General features: G+C 42.1%; 2 protein-coding genes across 2 annotated transcripts in view; one reads left to right on the top strand and one right to left on the bottom strand.

Annotated features, from left to right (window-relative positions):
- Positions 1–21,158, bottom strand: part of Gabat (4-aminobutyrate aminotransferase) — an 84,411-nt gene extending 63,253 nt beyond the window's left edge. Inside the window, exon 1 of the mRNA XM_071681026.1 lies at positions 21,004–21,158. Coding sequence (XP_071537127.1) covers positions 21,004–21,073 — 70 coding nt within the window. The 5' untranslated portion in view covers positions 21,074–21,158. The remainder of the gene's footprint in view (positions 1–21,003) is intronic.
- Positions 1–25,238, top strand: part of Oseg5 (intraflagellar transport protein Oseg5) — a 180,064-nt gene that overhangs the window by 83,638 nt on the left and 71,188 nt on the right. The window lies entirely within an intron of this gene.

A 25,238-nucleotide genomic window follows, 5' to 3' on the forward strand; every position in this document is an offset into this window, starting at 1 on the left:
TTTCTGTGTGTGCACCTTCATCTTTCGTTTTAGTAACGTCTCTTCTTCTCTTTCTGTGTCTGCACGTTCATCTTTCGTTTTTGTAACGTCTCTTCCTCTCTTTTTTCTGTGTGAGCTTGTGATGTCTGCTTGATTTAACGCTCCCGTCCCAAACCTTCCCTTGACGTGACACTAATATTGTGCTTTCGAAACATACTTAAAAAAAGAATCCTCGATTAAATGCTCGCTCTCTCGTTACTTCTGCCACTCACACGCATTCTTTCTCTGCTTGTACCACCCATATCTCTGTATCTTTTTGAGGTTGGTTTACAGTTAATTTATTAATGTGGAAACATTGCGTTCAAATGTATACGCGTAGGTAGCCACACACACACAAAAGATTCAATGCGTTCATGACCAAATGGTGATTCTTGACTTTTGTTATACATTTAAGTTCAATTTAATTTTTGTTGCCAACATTTTAGTATCTATATTTTTTTTTTTTGTAAACAATGAGTAGGTTTATTTTTCATGGCAAACAATTCGGGATTTTATTTTTTCATAGATTTGAGCAGCGGCATCAAATAGTAGTAGTAGTAGTTGTTGTAGTAGTAGTAGTAGCAGTAGTAGTGGTAGTAGTAATAGTAGTTGTAGTAGTAGTAGTAGTAGTAGTAGTAGTAGTAGTAGTAGCAGCAGTAGTAGTAGTTGTTGTAGTAGTAGTAGTAGTAGTAGTAGTAGTAGTAGTAGTAGTAGTAGTTGTAGTAGTAGCAGCAGTAGTAGTAGTAGTTGTAGTAGTAGCAGCAGTAGTAGTAGAAGTAGTAGTAGTAGTAGTAGTAGTAGTAGTAGTAGTAGCAGCAGTAGTAGTAGTAGTTGTAGTAGTAGTAGTAGTAGTAGTAGTAGCATATAGTTGCACGGTTTGTTCTGTTCATTATATATTTAGTAGGATGGGCAACGTGAGTGCAGCAGTGTTTGGGTAGGTGCAGCGAAATTTTTGGCTTGCCTCCAAAGTTCATTTATTTCTTGTACGTACCTTCCTCGTGAATACTTTATTGAACTCAAAAGAACAGAAGTATCCGTATATATATATATATATATATATATATATATATATATATATATATATATATATATATATATATATATATATATATATATATCCCTGGGGATAGGGGAGAAAGAATACTTCCCACGTATTCCCTGCATGTCGTAGAAGGCGACTAAAAGGGGAGGGAGCAGGGGGCTGGAAATCCTCCCCTCTCGTTTTTTTTTTTAATTTTCCAAAAGAAGGAACAGAGAATTGGGCCAGGTGAGGGTATTCCCTCAAAGGCCCAGTTCTCTGTTCTTAACGCTACCTCGCTAATGCGGGAAATGGCGAATAGTTTGAAAGAAAAGAAAGAAATATATATATATATATATATATATATATATATATATATATATATATATATATATATATTTTTTTTTTTTTTTTTCTTTTTTTATTTACTTTACTTTCTCGCTGTCTCCCGCGTTAGGTAGGTAGCGCAAGGAAACAGACGAAAGAATGGCCCAACCCACCCACATACACATGTATATACATAAACGCCCATATACGCTCATATACATACTTATACATTTCAACGTATACATACATATACATATATACACATGTACATATTCATACATGCTGCCTTCATCTGTTCTCGCCGCCACCCCGCCTTACATGAAATGACACCCCCCGCGTGTGCGCGAGGTAGCGCTAAGGAAAAGACAACAAAAGCCACATTTGGTCACACTCAGTCTCTACCTGTCATGTGTAATGCACCAAAACCACAGCACCCTTCCACATCCAGGCCCCACAAAACTTTAAATGGTTTACCCCAGACGCTTCACATGCCCTGGTTCAATCCACTGACAGCACGTCAATACCACATCGTTCCAATTCACTCTATCTATTCCTTGCACGCCTTTCACCCTCCTGTATGTTCAGGCCCCGATCGCTCAAAATCTTTTTCACTCCATCCTTCCACCTCCAATTTGGGCTCCCACTTCTCGTTTCCTCCACCTCTGACACATACATCCTCTTTGTCAATCTTTCCTCTCATTCTTTCCATGTGACTAAACCATTTCAATACACCTTCTTCTCTCTCAACCACACTCTTTTTTATTACCACACATCTCTCTTACCCTTTCATTATTTACTCGATCAAACCACCTCACACCAAATATTGTCCTGAAACAACTCATTTCCAACAAATCCACCCTCCTCCGCACAACCTTATCTATAGCCCATGCCTTACAACCATATAACATATATATATATATATATATATATATATATATATATATGTGTGTGTGTGGGTGTGTGTGTGTAAAATAAAGCTTGAAGATTTTCCATAAAATGTGAGCTATACTTTGAGGAACAGATGGATATGCGTGTGGTGTTTATGGATCTGGAGAAAACATATGATAGGGTTGATAAGAGATGTGTTGTGGGATGTCTTTGTATACGGTGTGGGAGGCAAGCTGGTAGATGCAGTGTTTTTTTAATCAAGGTTGTCAGGCATGTGTACGGGCAGGGAGAGAGGAGAGTGAATGGTTCCAAGAGAAGGTTGGTCTGCGGGTGGGGTGTGTGATGTCTCCATGGTTATTTAATTTGTTTACGGACAAGGCGGTGAGTGAGGTAGATGCGAGAGTCTTAGAGAGAGAGAGAGAGAGAGAGAGAGAGAGAGAGAGAGAGAGAGAGAGAGAGAGAGAGAGGAGGGGTAGGGGTGGGGGGCGAGTATGCAGTCTTTGGGGGATGAGAGGGCTTGGGAATTGAGTCACTTGTTTGCTGATGACGCACTGCTGGTGGTAGATTCGAGTGAGAAACTGCAAATGTTGGGGACTGAGTTTGGAAGATTGCGTGAAAGAACTTTTCTCTATTCAAACTTACATCCCAATTAACTTGTCCTTCAACCCTACTGAACCTAATAACCTTGATCTTACTCACATTTACTCTCAACTTTATCCTTTCACACACTTTTCCAAACTCAGTCACCAACTTCTGCAGTTTCTCACTCGAATCAGCCACTAGAACTGTATCATTGGTGAACAACTGACTCACTTCCCAGGCCCTCTCATCCCCAACAGACTGCATACTCGCCCCTCTCCAAAGCTCCTGCATCTATTTACCTAACCACCCCATCCATAAACAAATTAAACAACCCTGGAGACATCACACACCCCTGCTGCAGTCTGACATTCACTGGGAACTAATAACTTTCCTTTCTTCCTACTCGTACACATGCCTTACATCCTTACAAAACTTTTCACTGCTTCTGCTAACTTACCTCCCACACCACATACTCGTGAGACCTTCCACAAAGCATCTCTATCAACTATCATATGCCTTCTCCAGATCCATAAATGCTACATTCATATCCATCAGATTTAGTTAGTATTTCTCATACATTCTTCAAAGCAAATACCTGATCCACACATCCTCTACCACTTCTGAAACCACACTGCTCTTCCCCAGTCTTATGCTCTGTACATGCCTTCACCCTCTCAATCAATACCCCTCCCATTTAGTTTCCCAGGAATACTCTACAAACTTATGCCTTTGTAGTTTGAACACACGTTTATTCCCTTTGCCTTTATACAATGGCACTATGCATGCATTCCACCAATCCTCAGGCACTTCACCATGATCCATACATACAATGAATAACCTTACCAACCAATCAACAACACAGTCACTCCCTTTTTAAATAAATTCCACTGTAATATCATCCAAACCCGCCGTCTTGCCTGATTTCATCTTCCGTAAAGCAATCACTGCTTTTTCTCTCTTATCCAAACCATTTTCCCTGACCCTCTCACTCTGCACACCACCTCGACCAAAACACCCTATATCTGCGACTCTATCATCAAACACATTCAACAAACCTTCAAAATACTCACTCCATCTCGCTTCATCACTACCTGTTATTACTTCCCCACTTGCCCCCTCCACCGATGTTCCAATTTGTTTTCTTGTCTTACGTTATTTACCTCCTTCCAAATATCTTTCTATTCTCTCTAAAGTTTAATGATGCTCTCTCATCCCAACGCTCATTTGCCCTCTTTTTCAACCCTTGCACCTTTCTCTTGACCTTCTGCCGCTTTCTTTTATACATCTCCCAGTCACTTGCACTCCTTCCTTAAAAGTATTGTCCAAACGCCTCTCTTTTCTCTTTCACTAACAGCTTTACTCCTTCATCATCCTACCACTCACTACCCTTTCTAATCTGCCCACCTCTTAACTTTCTCATGCCACATGCATACTTTGCGTAAGCCACCACTGCTTCCATAAATACATCCCATTCCTCCCTCATTCCCCTTCCGTCATTTGCTCTCACCTTTTGCCATTCTACACTCATTCTCTCCTGGTACTTCCTCACTCAAGTCTCCTTTTCAAGCTCACTTTTTCTCACCACTCTCTTCTCCCCATCCACTTTTTTTTTTTTTGAAAACCTCTACTAATCTTCACCTTCGCCTATATATACCCGAAATATTTTGTCTTAAAAATGTCATTCCCTTCTACGTACGTGGGAGGGTCTGAACACATTGAATGGATGACAACTGTTTTACCTTGTGGCGATTACGTGCGCTACATTTATCGGTCGCTCAACGCATGATGGCTGAGAAGCAACGTTCGTTCTCTCGTTAACATGATTCTCTTTAATAGTTAGTGAAGTCTTCGAGATTCAGGGAAGGTAACAAGAAGGGCCTTAAACACAACCAACATGAATGAGAACACGTTCGGAATCACATACATACATAGGTACGTACGTATATGATACACACATGCTCACATATACACAGTTTCAAGCTCAGTGTCATAAACAAATGATATAATCATTCAACACACGCTTACTTACTCGGACATGCATAAATACATACTCGCTGTTTCATGCACAGGGCCGTAAATAGATTTCAGCTTATAATATGGGAAAGAAAAAAATGAATGTTGACTTTTAATTTGGTCCATATGAACAACTGTGGGTGGGTGTGTAGGGAAACTGTAAGATTCTCTACCCAAGGTTCTGTTGAGCCGATTTGGCAGTCTTATGGGGAAATAACGCGCTCTCTCTCTCTCTCTCTCTCTCTCTCTCTCTCTCTCTCTCTCTCTCTCTCTCTCTCTCTCTCTCTCTCTCTCTCATGTCTTTCCTTGACCATTTATCACTAAACACTTTCTCTTAATTTTCCTTTTACAAGAATGAATTGTACCTTATTTTTTTTTTTCTAGTGACGTAGTTTTTATGTAACTCTCTCTCTCTCTCTCTCTCTCTCTCTCTCTCTCTCTCTCTCTCTCTCTCTCTCTCTCTCTCTCTCTCTCTCATGTCTTTCCTTGACCATTTATCACTAAACACTTTCTCTTATTTTTCCTTTTACAAGAATGAATTGTACCTTAAATTTTTTTTCTAGTGACGTAGTTTCTCTCTCTCTCTCTCTCTCTCTCTCTCTCTCTCTCTCTCTCTCTCTCTCTCTCTCTCTCTCTCTCTCTCTCTCTCTCACGGACCTCCGCGGTGTAGCGATTAGCGTTACTGACCATCAAGCCTGGGTTCAAACCCGCAATGGTTCGAACTCTGGTCGCGGCAGCCGGTCCAAAGTCCATCACAGCTGTTCATCCTCCCCAGTGGGCTGGTTGATGGCCTGTGTACCTAGCATAGGCTACGGTGTGTGTGTGTGTGCATATACAGGAGTATAGACATGGCACACATATGTCGAAGGTAAAGAAGACGGGGCAACACATGTGTAAAAACACTCTCTCTCTCTCTCTCTCTCTCTCTCTCTCTCTCTCTCTCTCTCTCTCTCTGGGTACACTGAATACGGCACGTACTAGAGGCAATAGACATGAGAGGTACAATATCTCTGGGGACACTTGAATACGGAAAGCACTAGAGGCAATAGGCATATAAGGGGTACAGTCTCTCTGGGGACACTTGAATACGGAAAGCATTAGAGGCAATAGGCATATAAGGGGTACAGTCTCTCTGGGGACACTTGAATACGGAAAGCATTAGAGGCAATAGATATATAAGGGGTACAGTCTCTCTGGGGACACTTGAATACGGAAAGCATTAGAGGCAATAGGCATATAAGCGGTACAGTCTCTCTGGGGACGTTGAATACGGAAAGCACTTGAGGCAATAGGCATATAAGGGGTACAGTCCCTCTGGGGACACTTGAATACGGAAAGCACTTGAGGCAATAGATATAGGAGGTACAATATCTCTGGGGACGTTGAACTCGGAACGTATCAGAAGCATTAAATATGAGGTACAATATCTCTGGGGACGTTGAACTCGGAACGTATCAGAAGCATTAAACATGAGGTACAATATCTCTGGGGACGTTGAACTCGGAACGAACTTCAGGCAATGGAAATACGAGGTACAGTCTCTTTGGGGACTGACTATACGAAAGTATATGAGGCAACGCGTACGAGGTATGAATGAATTACTTTTTTTTCGAAAATATGCTAGAAAGAAAATATTAGATAAAAGTTAAAGGATTCAGAGAAAACGTGATTAGAGAGAAATGGGAGGAAATAAGGAAGAAGCTGATTCTAATGTCCAGAGTGTGTTGATTGTGGATGATCCATCGACACAGTACAGCCAACACGCACAAAACACAACACGCACAAACCAGGTGGGATTGGAAGAGAACCTGGTCAGCTATGAGAGGGTTCAAGACCCTTGTGAAAAATACGTAGCCACCATGATAACCCCTTCCTTCCCCTTTATACTCAAAAAGATATAACAACAAACCGTTTAAGATTATCTTTTTTTTTTTTTTTACATTTTACATTTTTTGGGAGTGTGTTAAATAAACTACAGTGAGCGATAATACTAAGTAGCACGGCCTAGATTAAACCATTGACGGCAATAAGGTAGAAACCCATAGATAAAAGAGCATGGTAAAGATCAGGTATTGAACTTTTGCTTACGAAAGATTTAAAAAAAAAAAAAATGTGGGTTAAGTTCTGGTTACTGAACTGTCTTCGAGAAGGCGTTTGATAATATCCCCCTTCCATCAAATGGTGGATTTAGTTCAATAAATAAATAATATACAAACCTGGATAGACCACGAAGGCGATTCTACTTTAATGGCTCGAAAATCACGGGGACACAGAACGCACTTAAAAGTTAAGTAAAAAGTAACTATTATTATTATTATCATTATTACAGTATCAAGCTCTGGGAGAGAGAGAGAGAGAGAGAGAGAGAGAGAGAGAGAGAGAGAGAGAGAGAGAGAGAGAGAGAGAGGCTAATGTACGATAGGATAGCGACATCGATCAACACCGCTGTGTTGTCCAACTTCGGTCACTGATATTCAGCTCCGCCAATATACATAGATAGTCCTGAATATGTGGGACTCGGAGGGTGAGTTAACTCAGGCCAAGTTATGGCTATCATCTCATTGGGAAGATAAATGGAATCTACTGGTGAGAGGGACTTTGCTGTGGGTCTTAGTTCGCACAACCTTTCGCCAGAATATCTATCGAAGAGAGTTGCACATGAGGTACTAATATATATATATATATATATATATATATATATATATATATATATATATATATATTTTTTTTTTTTTTTTTTTTTTTTTTTGCCGCTGTCTCCCGCGTTTGCGAGGTAGCGCAAGGAAACAGACGAAAGAAATGGCCCAACCCACCCCCATACCCAATGTATATACATACACGTCCACACACGCAAATATACATACCTATACATCTCAATGTACACATATATATATACACACACAGACACATACATATATACCCATGCACACAATTCACACTGTCTGCCTTTATTCATTCCCATCGCCACCTCGCCACACATGGAATACCATCCCCCTCCCCCCTCATTTGTGCGAGGTAGCACTAGGAAAACACAACAAAGGCCCCATTCGTTCACACTCAGTCTCTTCTAGCTGTCATGCAATAATGCCCGAAACCACAGCTACCTTTCCACATCCATGCCCCACACAACTTTCCATGCCCTGATTCAATCCACTGACAGCACGTCAACTCCGGTATACCACATCGATCCAATTCACTCTATTCCTTGCCCTCCTTTCACCCTCCTGCATGTTCAGACCCCGATCACACAAAATCTTTTTCACTCCATCTTTCCACCTCCAATTTGGTCTCCCACTTCTCCTCGTTCCCTCCACCTCCGACACATATATCCTCTTGGTCAATCTTTCCTCACTCATTCTCTCCATGTGCCCAACCATTTCAAAACACCCTCTTCTGCTCTCTCAACCACGCTCTTTTTATTTCCACACACCTCTCTTACCCTTACATTACTTACTCGATCAAACCACCTCACACCACACATTGTCCTCAAACATCTCATTTCCAGCACATCCACCCTCCTGCGCACAACTCTATCCATAGCCCAGGCCTCGCAACCATACAACATTGTTGGAACCCCTATTCCTTCAAACATACCCATTTTTGCTTTCCGAAATAATGTTCTCGACTTCCACACATTCTTCAAGGTTCCCAGGATTTTCGCCCCCTCCCCCACCCTATGATTCACTTCCACTTCCATGGTTCCATCCGCTGCCAGATCCACTCCCAGATATCTAAAACACTTTACTTCCTCCAGTTTTTCTCCATTCAAACTTACCTCCCAATTGACTTGACCCTCAACCCTACTGTACCTAATAACCTTGCTCTTATTCACATTTACTCTTAACTTTCTTCTTTCACACACTTTACCAAACTCAGTCACCAGCTTCTGCAGTTTCTCATATGAATCAGCCACAAGCGCTGTATCATCAGCGAACAACAACTGACTCACTTCCCAAGCTCTCTCATCCACAACAGACTTCATACTTGCCCCTCTTTCCAAAACTCTTGCATTCACCTCCCTAGCAACCCCATCCATAAACAAATTAACCAACCATGGAGACATCACACACCCCTGCCGCAAACCTACATTCACTGAGAACCAATCACTTTCCTCTCTTCCTACACGTACACATGCCTTACATCCTCGATAAAAACTTTTCACTGCTTCAAACAACTTTCCTCCCACACCATATATTCTTAATACCTTCCACAGAGCATCTCTATCAACTCTATCATATGCCTTCTCCAGATCCATAAATGCTACATACAAATCCATTTGCTTTTCTAAGTATTTCTCACATACATTCTTCAAAGCAAACACCTGATCCACACATCCTCTACCACTTCTGAAACCACACTGCTCTTCCCCAATCTGATGCTCTGTACATGCCTTCACCCTCTCAATCAATACCCTCCCATATAATTTACCAGGAATACTCAACAAACTTATACCTCTGTAATTTGAGCACTCACTCTTATCCCCTTTGCCTTTGTACAATGGCACTATGCACGCATTCCGCCAATCCTCAGGCACCTCACCATGAGTCATACATACATTAAATAACCTTACCAACCAGTCAACAATACACTCACCCCCTTTTTTAATAAATTCCACTGCAATACCATCCAAACCTGCTGCCTTGCCGGCTTTCATCTTCCGCAAAGCTTTTACTACCTCTTCTCTGTTTACCAAATCATTTTCCCTAACCCTCTCACTTTGCACACCACCTCGACCAAAACACCCTATATCTGCCACTCTGTCAATAAACACATTCAACAAACCTTCAAAATACTCACTCCATCTCCTTCTCACATCACCACTACTTGTTATCACCTCCCCATTTGCGCCCTTCACTGAAGTTCCCATTTGCCCCCTTGTCTTACGCACTTTATTTACCTCCTTCCAGAACATCTTTTTATTCTCCCTAAAATTTAATGATACTCTCTCATTATATATATATATATATATATATATATATATATATATATATATATATATATATATATATATATATATATACGGTACTGGTGTCCCAACATGTATATTTTAGCGTGTCCGTTGGTTGTGTAATTGTATAGTTTACCGTATCCGTTGATACCCCCCCAGAATCGGTACATAAGCGACGACCATGTTATTTCAAGGGACCTCAGTGCACACAAATTGTCACCTACGATTTATTAAAGCTCAAGTGTATTAAAGTAATGACTAGTCGCTTGGCATTATCATTTTATTTATTTTTTTTTTTTTTTTACTTTCCACGACGTTGTTATGCAGTCGGGAGAAAAATTATTCTCTGAAATCAGGACAACCTGTTACGAAGGTGACCAAATGCTTGAGTAAAAATTCATTCGGTATGTAAAGATATGACCAGATACTCGTGTTATTTTCGGTGTTGTTTTATATAGATAAGCAGGCCACCAAGGGTGATGATGGTCAAGTAACGCACATCTTTACATCAGGCCTATTTATTTTTTCTTCTTTTTTATCTGACCAATCACCTTATCTACACGAGGTCAGGAGTTTCATTATGTACCGTAAAAAATTTCAGGAGAGATAGAAGTACCTTCTTCGGTTGTTATCCTTAGTGTCGAAGGCTCCAGTCACGCACAAATACCACCACATCAAGGCCGGGCCCTAATTGAAATATAGAGAGCATTGTGAAACGGGAAAAGAAAAGACAAGGGGAAAAGTAATCACGAATTTTTGAGAAAGTAAAGAACCTGTCTTTTGAAATGTACCAGGTCGATGTTACTGGGAGACATGAAACTGTGGAGAGTTCCAAAGCTTCGACGTGTTGGGAAAGAAGCAGTAATCAAAACAGCCCACCCTTGAGTTGCTGATGGTCACACAATAACCGTGTGACGCATCAGCTTGTCGAGTATTGCCAGGTCTAGCTAGTGATGTGGGCACACAAGCAGCCAGCTCTCGAGAGCAAAAAAACAAAGCAAAATACCTATAAATGAGAGAAAATGAACCAGCACTGCGGCGCAAGGCAAGGGGGTTAAGTTTAGAAGTCAGCTTGAAACAGTTTATGAGGCGGATCGCTTTCGACTCCAACTCTGTAATGTAAGGATGCAGAACCAGAACCACCCCAAATGTGAGAGCAGTACTCTAACCAAGGACGAATCAGTCCCTTGTATAAACGGAGCAACTGTTCAGATGAGAAAAAGTATCGACATCTAAACACAACTCGGTTTCTTAAGAGGCAGACTTAGCTACTCCTGTAATGTGGGGTTTCCAAGAAAGAGTGGATATTACAGTAATGCCAAGTATGTTTCATTGAGTCAAGAGGTGGAATTACAGATCCGTCAAAGGACAGACCGAGAGTTGTGAAGAGTTCTCGATAGAGAGAGGGGTAGAAATTGGGTCTTGGAGGCATTAAACTGAACAAGATTTTATCTTCTCCAGTGGGATATCCTGTCCAAGTCTTGAGTTTATTGAGGAAGCTGTGTCGAGACGAGATGCAGATCGGGTGAGAGAGGAGGAGGGAACAGAATTGATGGAAGTGGATGAATGCAGTGTTGAGGCGGCAGCATATGAGTGTATTGGATTATTTGTGGAGAAGAAATCAATGGAAAAAAAGAGAAACAGTGTAGGGGACAGGAAAGAATGAGGGAAACAGTGTAGGGGGACAGGAAAGAATGAGGGGAAACAGTGTAGGGGGACAGGACAGAATGAGGAACATCGCTGTTGATGAAAAAAAAAAAAAAAATAGGTGGGTGAGGGGAAGAGGAGGCTGATCCATAAACCACAGAGGTAAGTCGGCTAGAGAGGAAAGTGAGGGAGGGAAGCCAAAAGAGGGAAGCTTTGAGATGAGACCTCGATGCCCCACCCTTTCAAAAGCCTTAGATACGTCAAGGGCAACTTCACATGACTCCCCCACAACCTCACAGGGATGATGACCAGGCATTAGTAAGGAATTAGGAAAGAATATCACCAGTGGATCTCGTCTTACGGAAGCCATATTGGTGGTCAGAGAGAAGACTGTGATTTTCGAAGCGTTTATGGATATAGGGAGTTGAGGAGGGATTCAAAGACTTTGGAAATGGTAGATGTCAATGCAGTAGGACGATAGTTAAAGGGGTCAGAACGGTCATCCTTCTTCAGCCCACGTATTCTCAACGTGGGGTAGAAGGCGACTAAAAGGGGTGGGAGCGAGGAGTAGGAAATCCTGCCATCATGTTTTACTTTCCAAAAGAAGGAACAGAAAAGGGGACCAAGTGAGGATTTTTCCATCTGAGGCTCTGTTATCTGTTCTTGACACTACTTCGCTAACGCCGAAAATGGTAAGCTGTTGCATCACATGATTATTGTGTGGCCATCAGCAACTCAAGGGTGGGCCGTTTTGATACCTACTTCTCTCCCTACACGTTAAAGCTTTGGAACTCTCTACCCTCTCATGTTTTTCCCAATAACTATGACCTGGCACATTTCAAAAGATAGGTTTTTCGCTTTCTCAAAAATTCGCAAATACTATGCCTTTTCTTCTTCCCTTTCATATTTCTCTTTATATTTCAATTAAGGCCCGGCCTTGATGTGGACTTTTGTCTGTGACTGGAGCCTTCAAAACACACACACACACACACACACACACACACATATATATATTCGCCATTTCCCGCGGTAGCGAGGTAGCGTTAAGAACAGAGGACTGAGCATTTGAGGGAATATCCTCACTTGGCCTTCTCTGTTCCTTCTTTTGGAAAATTAAAAAACGAGAGGGGAGGATATCCAGCCCCCCTCCCATATATATATATATATATATATATATATATATATATATATATATATATATATATATATATGTGTGTGTGTGTGTGTGTGTGTGTGTGTGTGTGTGTGTGTGTGTGTGTGTTGTGTGTGTGTAGCCTTTGATCCCTTTTCATTCGCAAAATCAGGATGATATAACGAGTAAAATATGATATAGAGTAACGTATCTTAAACAAAGGGGATCACAATAATGTATACATTTCTTAGCATGGGCTCGCTGGAGCGTCCATAATACACACCAAACCCATGAAACAATTACGCATGCAAACCGCCGTTTTCTGGTCACCGTTTATACGCCAATCACATGGTTACTACAAGAAGTAATTCTTCTCCCTTTTACTTTGGAAGAACTACAAATAATTCTTCCATACTTGTTCCTTATTTCCCGCGTGAGTGATGTAGCGTTTGGATGATGCTTGCTCTCTCTCCCCACAACTCCCGCCCATTAGTCGTCGCCTTCTGACAGTCGAATTACGTGGGTAGTGTAAGTCCTTCCCTGTTCCCAGGAATGAGTATATATAACATACAAACCTCCAAGAGCCAGGATCGAACTCGGGACCCCTGCGAGGCAGGCGGGAGCACTACCCCCGTAGGCTATGATCGCCCATATTAAGGAAATGACTATTCGAATGCTCTATGTAATCCAATACCCTTCGTCTCACGTTGGTGAGGAACGAGGTCTCCACCGGTCATATTTCCCCATCTGGAGAATGCTATCTGCTGGTTGTGTGAGCCTGAAGGGAAATGACCAGTGGACCTCCCCGTTGTTCACCAACATGAGACGAAGGGTATAGGATTACACAGCATTTGAATAGTCCTTGCCCTATTAAGGGTGATCATAGCCTATCAGTAATGCTTCCGCATGCCACGCATAGATCCCGTTTTCGATCCTGGCTGTTGGAGGTTTGGTTTGTATGTTAAATGGAAGTAAGCGTTCATATATATATATATATATATATATATATATATATATATATATATATATATATATATATATGGTCAATCGCATGTTTTCCAGATGGCGTTCTAGCTTCGTCTCTTCTATGTACATCAACTGACTTATATTTCTCTCTTGTGTCTCCCCTGATGATGTGATTATTACACGAAAGTGCACTTGGGAACTTATCGTGTTTCATTTTCCCCGTGGACTCATAGGAATATATATATATATATATATATATATATATATATATATATATATATATATATATATATATATATATATATATATATATATATATATATAAAGAAAGAGACAGGAGGTCAAGAGAAAGGTGCAAGAGGTGAAAAAAAGGGCAAATGAGAGTTGGGGTGAGAGACTATCAGTAAATTTTAGGGAGAATAAAAAGATGTTCTGGAAGGAGGTAAATAGGGTGCGTAAGACAAGGGAGCAAATGGGAACTTCAGTGAAGGGCGTAAATGGGGAGGTGATAACAAGTAGCGGTGATGTGAGAAGGAGATGGAATGAGTATTTTGAAGGTTTGTTGAATGTGTCTGATGACAGAGTGGCAGATATAGGGTGTTTTGGTCGAGGTGGTGTGCAAAGTGAGAGGGTTAGGGAAAATGATTTGGTAAACAGAGAAGAGGTAGTAAAAGCTTTGCGGAAGATGAAAGCCGGCAAGGCAGCAGGTTTGGATGGTATTGCAGTGGAATTTATTAAAAAAGGGGGTGACTGTATTGTTGACTGGTTGGTAAGGTTATTTAATGTATGTATGACTCATGGTGAGGTGCCTGAGGATTGGCGGAATGCGTGCATAGTGCCATTGTACAAAGGCAAAGGGGATAAGAGTGAGTGCTCAAATTACAGAGGTATAAGTTTGTTGAGTATTCCTGGTAAATTATATGGGAGGGTATTGATTGAGAGGGTGAAGGCATGTACAGAGCATCAGATTGGGGAAGAGCAGTGCGGTTTCAGAAGTGGTAGAGGATGTGTGGATCAGGTGTTTGCTTTGAAGAATGTATGTGAGAAATACTTAGAAAAGCAAATGGATTTGTATGTAGCATTTATGGATCTGGAGAAGGCATATGATAGAGTTGATAGAGATGCTCTGTGGAAGGTATTAAGAATATATGGTGTGGGAGGCAAGTTGTTAGAAGCAGTGAAAAGTTTTTATCGAGGATGTAAGGCATGTGTACGTGTAGGAAGAGAGGAAAGTGATTGGTTCTCAGTGAACGTAGGTTTGCGGCAGGGGTGTGTGATGTCTCCATGGTTGTTTAATTTGTTTATGGATGGGGTTGTTAGGGAGGTAAATGCAAGAGTCCTGGAAAGAGGGGCAAGTATGAAGTCTGTTGGGGATGAGAGAGCTTGGGAAGTGAGTCAGTTGTTGTTCGCTGATGATACAGCACTGGTGGCTGATTCATGTGAGAAACTGCAGAAGCTGGTGACTGAGTTTGGTAAAGTGTGTGGAAGAAGAAAGTTAAGAGTAAATGGGAATAAGAGCAAGGTTATTAGGTACAGTAGGGGTGAGGGTCAAGTCAATTGGGAGGTGAGTTTGAATGGAGAAAAACTGGAGGAAGTGAAGTGTTTTAGATATCTGGGAGTGGATCTGTCAGCGGATGGAACCATGGAAGCGGAAGTGGATCATAGGGTGGGGGAGGGGGCGAAAATTTTGGGAGCCTTGAAAAATGTGTGGAAGTCGAGAACATTATCTCGGAAAGCAAAAATGGGTATGTTTGAAGGAATAGTGGTTCCAACAATGTTGTATGGTTGCGAGGCGTGGGCTATGGATAGAGATGTGCGCAGGAGGATGGATGTGCTGGAAATGAGATGTTTGAGGACAATGTGTGGTGTGAGGTGGTTTGATCGAGTAAGTAACGTAAGGGTGAGAGAGATGTGTGGAAATAAAAAGAGCGTGGTTGAGAGAGCAGAGGAGGGTGTTTTGAAATGGTTTGGGCACATGGAGAGAATGAGTGAGGAAAGATTGACCAAGAGGATATATGTGTCGGAGGTGGAGGGAACGAGGAGAAGAGGGAGACCAAATTGGAGGTGGAAAGATGGAGTGAAGAGGATTTTGTGTGATCGGGGCCTGAACATGCAGGAGGGTGAAAGGAGGGCAAGGAATAGAGTGAATTGGAGCCATGTGGTATACAGGGGTTGACGTGCTGTCAGTGGATTGAATCAGGGCATGTGAAGCGTCTGGGGTAAACCATGGAAAGCTGTGTAGGTATGTATATTTGCGTGTGTGGACGTGTGTATGTACATGTGTATGGGGGGGGGGGGGTTGGGCCATTTCTTTCGTCTGTTTCCTTGCGCTACCTCGCAAACGCGGGAGACAGCGACAAAGTATAAAAAAAAAAAAAAAAAAAAAAAAAAAAAATTGGGATGAAGAAGTAAGAGTATTAGTGAAAGAGAAGAGAGAGGCATTTGGACGATTTTTGCAGGGAAAAAATGCAATTGAGTGGGAGAAGTATAAAAGAAAGAGACAGGAGGTCAAGAGAAAGGTGCAAGAGGTGAAAAAAAGGGCAAATGAGAGTTGGGGTGAGAGACTATCAGTAAATTTTAGGGAGAATAAAAAGATGTTCTGGAAGGAGGTAAATAGGGTGCGTAAGACAAGGGAGCAAATGGGAACTTCAGTGAAGGGCGTAAATGGGGAGGTGATAACAAGTAGTGGTGATGTGAGAAGGAGATGGAATGAGTATTTTGAAGGTTTGTTGAATGTGTCTGATGACAGAGTGGCAGATATAGGGTGTTTGGGTCGAGGTGGTGTACAAAGTGAGAGGGTTAGGGAAAATGATTTGGTAAACAGAGAAGAGGTAGTAAAAGCTTTGCGGAAGATGAAAGCCGGCAAGGCAGCAGGTTTGGATGGTATTGCAGTGGAATTTATTAAAAAAGGGGGTGACTGTATTGTTGACTGGTTGGTAAGGTTATTTAATGTATGTATGACTCATGGTGAGGTGCCTGAGGATTGGCGGAATGCGTGCATAGTGCCATTGTACAAAGGCAAAGGGGATAAGAGTGAGTGCTCAAATTACAGAGGTATAAGTTTGTTGAGTATTCCTGGTAAATTATATGGGAGGGTATTGATTGAGAGGGTGAAGGCATGTACAGAGCATCAGATTGGGGAAGAGCAGTGTGGTTTCAGAAGTGGTAGAGGATGTGTGGATCAGGTGTTTGCTTTGAAGAATGTATGTGAGAAATACTTAGAAAAGCAAATGGATTTGTATGTAGCATTTATGGATCTGGAGAAGGCATATGATAGAGTTGATAGAGATGCTCTGTGGAAGGTATTAAGAATATATGGTGTGGGAGGCAAGTTGTTAGAAGCAGTGAAAAGTTTTTATCGAGGATGTAAGGCATGTGTACGTGTAGGAAGAGAGGAGAGTGATTGGTTCTCAGTGAATGTAGGTTTGCGGCAGGGGTGTGTGATGTCTCCATGGTTGTTTAATTTGTTTATGGATGGGGTTGTTAGGGAGGTAAATGCAAGAGTCTTGGAAAGAGGGGCAAGTATGAAGTCTGTTGGGGATGAGAGAGCTTGGGAAGTGAGTCAGTTGTTGTTCGCTGATGATACAGCGCTGGTGGCGGATTCATGTGAGAAACTGCAGAAGCTGGTGACGGAGTTTGGTAAAGTGTGTGGAAGAAGAAAGTTAAGAGTAAATGTGAATAAGAGCAAGGTTATTAGGTAGAGTAGGGTTGAGGGTCAAGTCAATTGGGAGGTGAGTTTGAATGGAGAAAAACTGGAGGAAGTGAAGTGTTTTAGATATCTGGGAGTGGATCTGTCAGCGGATGGAACCATGGAAGCGGAAGTGGATCATAGGGTGGGGGAGGGGGCGAAAATTTTGGGAGCCTTGAAAAATGTGTGGAAGTCGAGAACATTATCCCGGAAAGCAAAAATGGGTATGTTTGAAGGAATAGTAGTTCCAACAATGTTGTATGGTTGCAAGGCGTGGGCTATGGATAGAGTTGTGCGCAGGAGGATGGATGTGCTGGAAATGAGATGTTTGAGGACAATGTGTGGTGTGAGGTGGTTTGATCGAGTAAGTAACGTAAGGGTAAGAGAGATGTGTGGAAATAAAAAGAGCGTGGTTGAGAGAGCAGAAGAGGGTGTTTTGAAATGGTTTGGGCACATGGAGAGAATGAGTGAGGAAAGATTGACCAAGAGGATATATGTGTCGGAGGTGGAGGGAACGAGGAGAAGAGGGAGACCAAATTGGAGGTGGAAAGATGGAGTGAAAAGGATTTTGTGTGATCGGGGCCTGAACATGCAGGAGGGTGAAAGGAGGGCAAGGAATAGAGTGAATTGGAGCGATGTGGTATACAGGGGTTGACGTGCTGTCAGTGGATTGAATCAAGGCATGTGAAGCGTCCGGGGTAAACCATGGAAAGCTGTGTAGGTATGTATATTTGCGTGTGTGGACGTGTGTATGTACATGTGTATGGGGAGGGTTGGGCCATTTCTTTCGTCTGTTTCCTTGCGCTACCTCGCAAACGCGGGAGACAGCGACAAAAAAAAAAAAAAAAAAAAAAAAAATATATATATATATATATATATATATATATATATATATATATATATATATGTATATATATATATATATATATATATATATATATATATATATATATATATATATATATATATATTATAGATAGATATTAACAATTTACATAATAGAGAAGTTGCTTCGTCCAAACAGTCAACCCTTGTGGGGAGCGATGTACGGGTGCAAGCTGCCAGCGAGGTGTCGTCAGTCAGTCGTGTGTCTCCCTCTGTGGTACTCATCACGGCGCTGCCAAGGTCGCCGCCACCCACCACTATCAGTAGGAGGCCGTGCAAGGTGGTCCACCAGGACCACCAGTTCCTCGTTTTATGTCAGTTGATTATCGTTAAAAAAAAAAGAGCCCAGTTCCTTGTTTTATGTCAGTTGATGTTTTATGTCAGTTAATTACCCCCAGTTCCTTGTTTTATGTCAGTTGATACCCCCAGTTCCTTGTTTTACGTCAGTTGATACCCCCAGTTCCTTGTTTTATGTCAGTTGATACCCCCAGTTCCTTGTTTTACGTCAGTTGATACCCCCAGTTCCTTGTTTTATGTCAGTTGATACCCCCAGTTCCTTGTTTTATGTCAGTCAATACCCCTAGTTCCCTGTTTTATGTCAGCTGATTATCGTTAAAAAACAAAGAACAAAAAAACCATGACCCCCAGTTCCTTGTTTTATGTCAGCTGATTATCGTAAAAATAAGTCTTGACCACCCTGTCTCGCCTACAGCATATCAACCCTCCTCTCGGTGGATCATGTTCAGATAAAACAAATTCAAGAGCTGGTTTCGATGACTTTACATTACAGGGGCAGTGATGAGTATATTATTTTTTTTTTTCCACATCAGTTTATTTAGCGTTTAGCCTAAAGGGAAATTACATGAAATGCAGTAAATTCTAAAGGCCTTCAAGCGACGTAATAATTTCCACAAAGGAAAAATTGGGTGATTTAAAGAATGGGATACGTGATCATACACACACACACACACATACACACACACACACACACACACACACACTGCATTGCCGAACGCTATCTTTGCGGATAATTGTATATTCTAAAAGTTATTCTAAACAATAATTGTATATTCTAAAAGTTATTCTAAACAATAATTGTATATTCTAAAAGTTATTCTAAACACAAGTGTTACTGACAGGAACGTGCAATACAGTGGAACAAGACACACACAATTATCTATCATTCCTTTGCTTATCAAAGTGGTGCCAGTTTTTTACATTGTGCCGCAGCATCTCTCGTCTTGAACTTGATTGCTAGCTGGGATATGTGGTCGGTCTCAAAAGTCAAATCTTTAGCAAATTATTTTGTTTTTTTTTTCATTCGACAGCAGGTTAAAGGACTGGTATTGGACGGACATTGTGTTGTAATATAAAGGCAAGAAAATACTAAACACTTCAGTTCACGTGATGCATTTCGTATTGTAACGCTACCACTATTATCTCGCCTGTCTCATGTACGGTTGGTATTGTGGTCATGCCCTGTGACTGATATAACAAGGCTAAAGCCATTCCTCCACATGCACGACCCTAACAACCCGTCACTCAAAGAGAACACACGTTTATGCTGACAATAGATCTGAAAAGTATTCTGTAATTCAATGAGGTTAAAATTACTCGGTTTCTAACATTTTCCAGATATCATCAGATCTTGTGTGAATGTCGCCCCAAAATTTTACATGAATACACAGTGGAAGAATCATTTCAGTTACGTGAAAGCTATTCAGATTGCTTTCCTGCGGCAAAAGGAATAATCTCATGACAAAACATTGACATGAGATATTCAAAAACCTGTATAATCCATATCTCAAACTTCAGAGTCGTTCATGAAACTCACAAAATGTATCTCTTGAGTGGTTAGGTATACAATAGATATGAATCGTTCTAATATGTAACAGCGTTATATGCACAGACTAGGATGCTGTGTTTCTAATATGTAACAGCGTTATATGCACTGGGCCCCCATGCTCCACAGACTAGGATGCTGTGTTTCTAATGCGTAACAGCGTTATATGCACTGGGCCCCCTTGCTCCACAGACTAGGATGCTGTGTTACGCTACTGGTGACGTAAGAATGGTTTTGAAGGTCACACCGCTGTCACACCCACACGCACTTTGTGTCTAGCCATACCAATGTCAGAGGACCGAACACTTTACCGGTAATGTTGTCACTGGGAAGTCGAGCAAAAGCCACGAGAGAGTCTGTATTGGAGGGAGTTGCAAGTTATTGGCGTATGCAGTTCTGAGCTCTCATCTCTCGGGGCGACAGTAAATATACACATCGCTTTACCGATGATGGGTAATACTGTAAATCATGTATACGAAATTCAATAGAGAATGGAGCTGCAAGAAAAGCACGATTTACTTCCTGGGCGGCGAGGCGTATGGTCACAGCACGTGGACAGTAATGTTAAGGTCGCTCGACTTGACCTAAAAATTAATTTGGAAGGAAGCAGCTGTGATGTCCGTGATGGCCGAGTTCACGATCAAGTCCACTGAATTCATAGGTTTGTTATCCATGACGTGAAAATATGAACCACGTTCATATCGGTGCGACCGTACTATAAAACATGGATGGTTGGTGTCTGGCCACAAGCTAAAAGGGCAGTGATGTAGAATGACGAAGACCCCGCACCACGTGACGTATCACGTCTCTCCCTTACAAAACCTTCCGTGGGGGGGACCGCCAAACCTACAGCGAACTCGCCTCATCGACCAAGGACAAGATGTAACATTGCACAGGTTTCTCTCTCTCTCTTTCTTTCTCTCGGCTTTCGTTATCGATTTTGTTACGTAGCATCACGGGAATCCTTTTCCTCATGACGATGGACAGGTGGCTGCGTGAGAATCGGCGATCGGTTACGAGATGTCAAGCCTAGTACTAGCGACCTTACCTGCCAAGACGGCGCCCCTGAGGACGTGGTTCTTCAGGTGCCACACCAAGTTACGAGAGAGGACCCTCATCTTGCTGGCTCTTCTCCAAGACCACACTGTCACGTTCAAAGGGCCAATGGACACACGACGTGAACACTGCGTCGCGTCTAAGCGGAGCTGCAGGAAGACGTGTATTTTCTACTCGGCGGGTATGCCAACTAGTGTATTTTCTTTGGTATTGATCAGTACCATTGCGGTTTGACCTCTCAACAGTTTATCTGTTTTAAGGTCATTGTTCGATTACGTTTCCATGATGATGTTCGAGATAAGTCGTCGATTCAGTACGGGATAGGTTTATGAGAGTGTACGGCAACTCGACACTCGTGGGCGCCTGCGTCCTGAGCGGGTGAGTGTATTCTTGATTGATTCGGTTTGTTTCACTCAGTCCATGCCTCATATTTCTGTGCTGTAGCACTAATGCTGAGATGATGTTTTGTCATATTGTATGGTATCGCCGTTTTAAGTATGTTACAGACGAGCCTCCAGTCGGCCGAGAAACACATTGTGGCGAGGTATATGAAACCAAGTTATACAGAGGTGTTAATAATAACGATTCGTACCACAGGCGGGTGAAGGAGGGTCCTGAGTGGGCATTCTTAGCATCGGTGCGGGATGGCGACGCTTTCCGAGAACATTACATAAGATACAATTTGCTCTAATCTGAGCCTCCTTGAATGGTATAGAGAATAAGGGAAAATGCACCATGGTACACTTGAACGGGAACATTTTGAAAACACGGGTGTGCGTAGTGAGTGATACGTTCGTGCGGCACAAAGTACTTGCAGGTATATCTTGTATATGTGAAAAAAGATAAATAAATTATCCAGCAGGTCCAGACTGCATTGACCTTTTGCTGTTTGATTTTGCCTATTTTTTTTTTTCCACCATGAGCCCTGCAAGTTACGGGAGACTGGTAAAGAAGAATGCGGAAGTGAGAGGCGAATGTATCTTCTGTATGCAAGTCTGCGCATCGTATAATAAACTTTCTCAGGTTCATTACCAACGTTTTTTTTTTTTTTCGGCACCTCCACATTGTGTAAGACGAAACTCTCGTGATGCGAATACTCCATTATATCAAGACCTGCTTTTTTTTTTTATGTATTAGATATTTATGTGTAGAAATTTTGCTCTCTCGTTGATCTTTGTTATTTTTATTATACTTTGTCGCTGTCTCCCGCGTTTGCGAGGTAGCGCAAGGAAACAGACGAAAGAAATGGCCCAACCCCCCCTCCCCATACACATGTATATACATACATCCACACACGCAAATATACATACGTACACAGCTTTCCATGGTTTACCCCAGACGCTTTACATGCCTTGATTCAATCCACTGACAGCACGTCAACCCCGGTATACCACATCGCTCCAATTCACTCTATTCCTTGCCCTCCTTTCACCCTCCTGCATATTCAGGCCCCGATCACACAAAATCTTTTTCACTCCATCTTTCCACCTCCAATTTGGTCTCCCTCTTCTCCTCGTTCCCTCCACCTCCGACACATATATCCTCTTGGTCAATCTTTCCTCACTCATTCTCTCCATGTGCCCAAACCACTTCAAAACACCCTCTTCTGCTCTCTCAACCACGCTCTTTTTATTTCCACACATCTCTCTTACCCTTACGTTACTCACTCGATCAAACCACCTCACACCACACATTGTCCTCAAACATCTCATTTCCAGCACATCCATCCTCCTGCGCACAACTCTATCCATAGCCCACGCCTCGCAACCATACAACATTGTTGGAACCACTATTCCTTCAAACATACCCATTTTTGCTTTCCGAGATAATGTTCTCGACTTCCACACATTCTTCAAGGCCCCCAGAATTTTCGCCCCCTCCCCCACCCTATGATCCACTTCCGCTTCCATGGTTCCATCCGCCGCCAGATCCACTCCCAGATATCTAAAACACTTCACTTCCTCCAGTTTTTCTCCATTCAAACTCACCTCCCAATTGACTTGACCCTCAACCCTACTGTACCTAATAACCTTGCTCTTATTCACATTTACTCTTAACTTTCTTCTTCCACACACTTTACCAAACTCAGTCACCAGCTTCTGCAGTTTCTCACATGAATCAGCCACCAGCGCTGTATCATCAGCGAACAACAACTGACTCACTTCCCAAGCTCTCTCATCCCCAACAGACTTCATACTTGCCCCTCTTTCCAAAACTCTTGCATTTACCTCCCTAACAACCCCATCCATAAACAAATTAAACAACCATGGAGACATCACACACCCCTGCCGCAAACCTACATTCACTGAGAACCAATCACTTTCCTCTCTTCCTACACGTACACATGCCTTACATCCTCGATAAAAACTTTTCACTGCTTCTAACAACTTGCCTCCCACACCATATATTCTTAATACCTTCCACAGAGCATCTCTATCAACTCTATCATATGCCTTCTCCAGATCCATAAATGCTACATACAAATCCATTTGCTTTTCTAAGTATTTCTCACATACATTCTTCAAAGCAAACACCTGATCCACACATCCTCTACCACTTCTGAAACCACACTGCTCTTCCCCAATCTGATGCTCTGTACATGCCTTCACCCTCTCAATCAACACCCTCCCATATAATTTACCAGGAATACTCAACAAACTTATACCTCTGTAATTTGAGCACTCACTCTTATCCCCTTTGCCTTTGTACAATGGCACTATGCACGCATTCCGCCAATCCTCAGGCACCTCACCATGAGTCATACATACATTAAATAACCTTACCAACCACTCAGCAATACAGTCACCCCCTTTTTTAATAAATTCCACTGCAATACCATCCAAACCTGCTGCCTTGCCGGCTTTCATCTTCCGCAAAGCTTTCACTACCTCTTCTCTGTTTACCAAATCATTTTCCCTAACCCTCTCACTTTGCACACCACCTCGACCAAAACACCCTATATCTGCCACTCTATCATCAAACACATTCAACAAACCTTCAAAATACTCACTCCATCTCCTTCTCACATCACCACTACTTGTTATCACCTCCCCATTTGCGCCCTCCACTGAAGTTCCCATTTGCTCCCTTGTCTTACGCACTTTATTTACCTCCTTCCAGAACATCTTTTTATTCTCCCTAAAATTTAATGATACTCTCTCACCCCAACTCTCATTTGCCCTTTTTTTCACCTCTTGCACCTTTCTCTTGACCTCCTGTCTCTTTCTTTTATACATCTCCCACTCAATTGCATTTTTTCCCTGCAAAAATCGTCCAAATGCCTCTCTCTTCTCTTTCACTAATACTCTTACTTCTTCATCCCACCACTCACTACCCTTTCTAATCAACCCACCTCCCACTCTTCTCATGCCACAAGCATCTTTTGCGCAATCCATCACTGATTCCCTAAATACATCCCATTCCTCCCCCACTCCCCTTACTTCCATTGTTCTCACCTTTTTCCATTCTGTACTCAGTCTCTCCTGGTACTTCCTCACACAGGTCTCCTTCCCAAGCTCACTTACTCTCACCACCCTCTTCACCCCAACATTCACTCTTCTTTTCTGAAAACCCATACAAATCTTCACCTTAGCCTCCACAAGATAATGATCAGACATCCCTCCAGTTGCACCTCTCAGCACATTAACATCCAAAAGTCTCTCTTTCGCACACCTGTCAATTAACACGTAATCCAATAACGCTCTCTGGCCATCTCTCCTACTTACATAAGTATACTTATGTATATCTCGCTTTTTAAACCAGGTATTCCCAATCATCAGTCCTTTTTCAGCACATAAATCTACAAGCTCTTCACCATTTCCATTTACAACACTGAACACCCCATGTATACCAATTATTCCCTCAACTGCCACATTACTCACCTTTGCATTCAAATCACCCATCACTATAACCCAGTCTCTTGCATCAAAACTAACACACTCACTCAGCTGCTCCCAAAACACTTGCCTCTCATGATCTTTCTTCTCATGCCCGGGTGCATATGCACCAATAATCACCCACCTCTCTCCATCAACTTTCAGTTTTACCCATATTAGATATTTTATGTATTAGATATTTATGTGTAGAAATTTTGCTCTCTCGTTGATCTTTGTTATTATTGCTCGTAATTATATCATTGTACAGCCAGTTGGAGGTACACCTGGACGTAATTGGTCGCTTGTGCCCTTGGTTAACCAGGATTTGATCTCTCTCTCTCTCTCTCTCTCT

The sequence above is a fragment of the Panulirus ornatus genome, chromosome 32 (genome assembly GCF_036320965.1).
Source record: "Panulirus ornatus isolate Po-2019 chromosome 32, ASM3632096v1, whole genome shotgun sequence".
Taxonomy (NCBI): domain Eukaryota; kingdom Metazoa; phylum Arthropoda; class Malacostraca; order Decapoda; family Palinuridae; genus Panulirus; species Panulirus ornatus.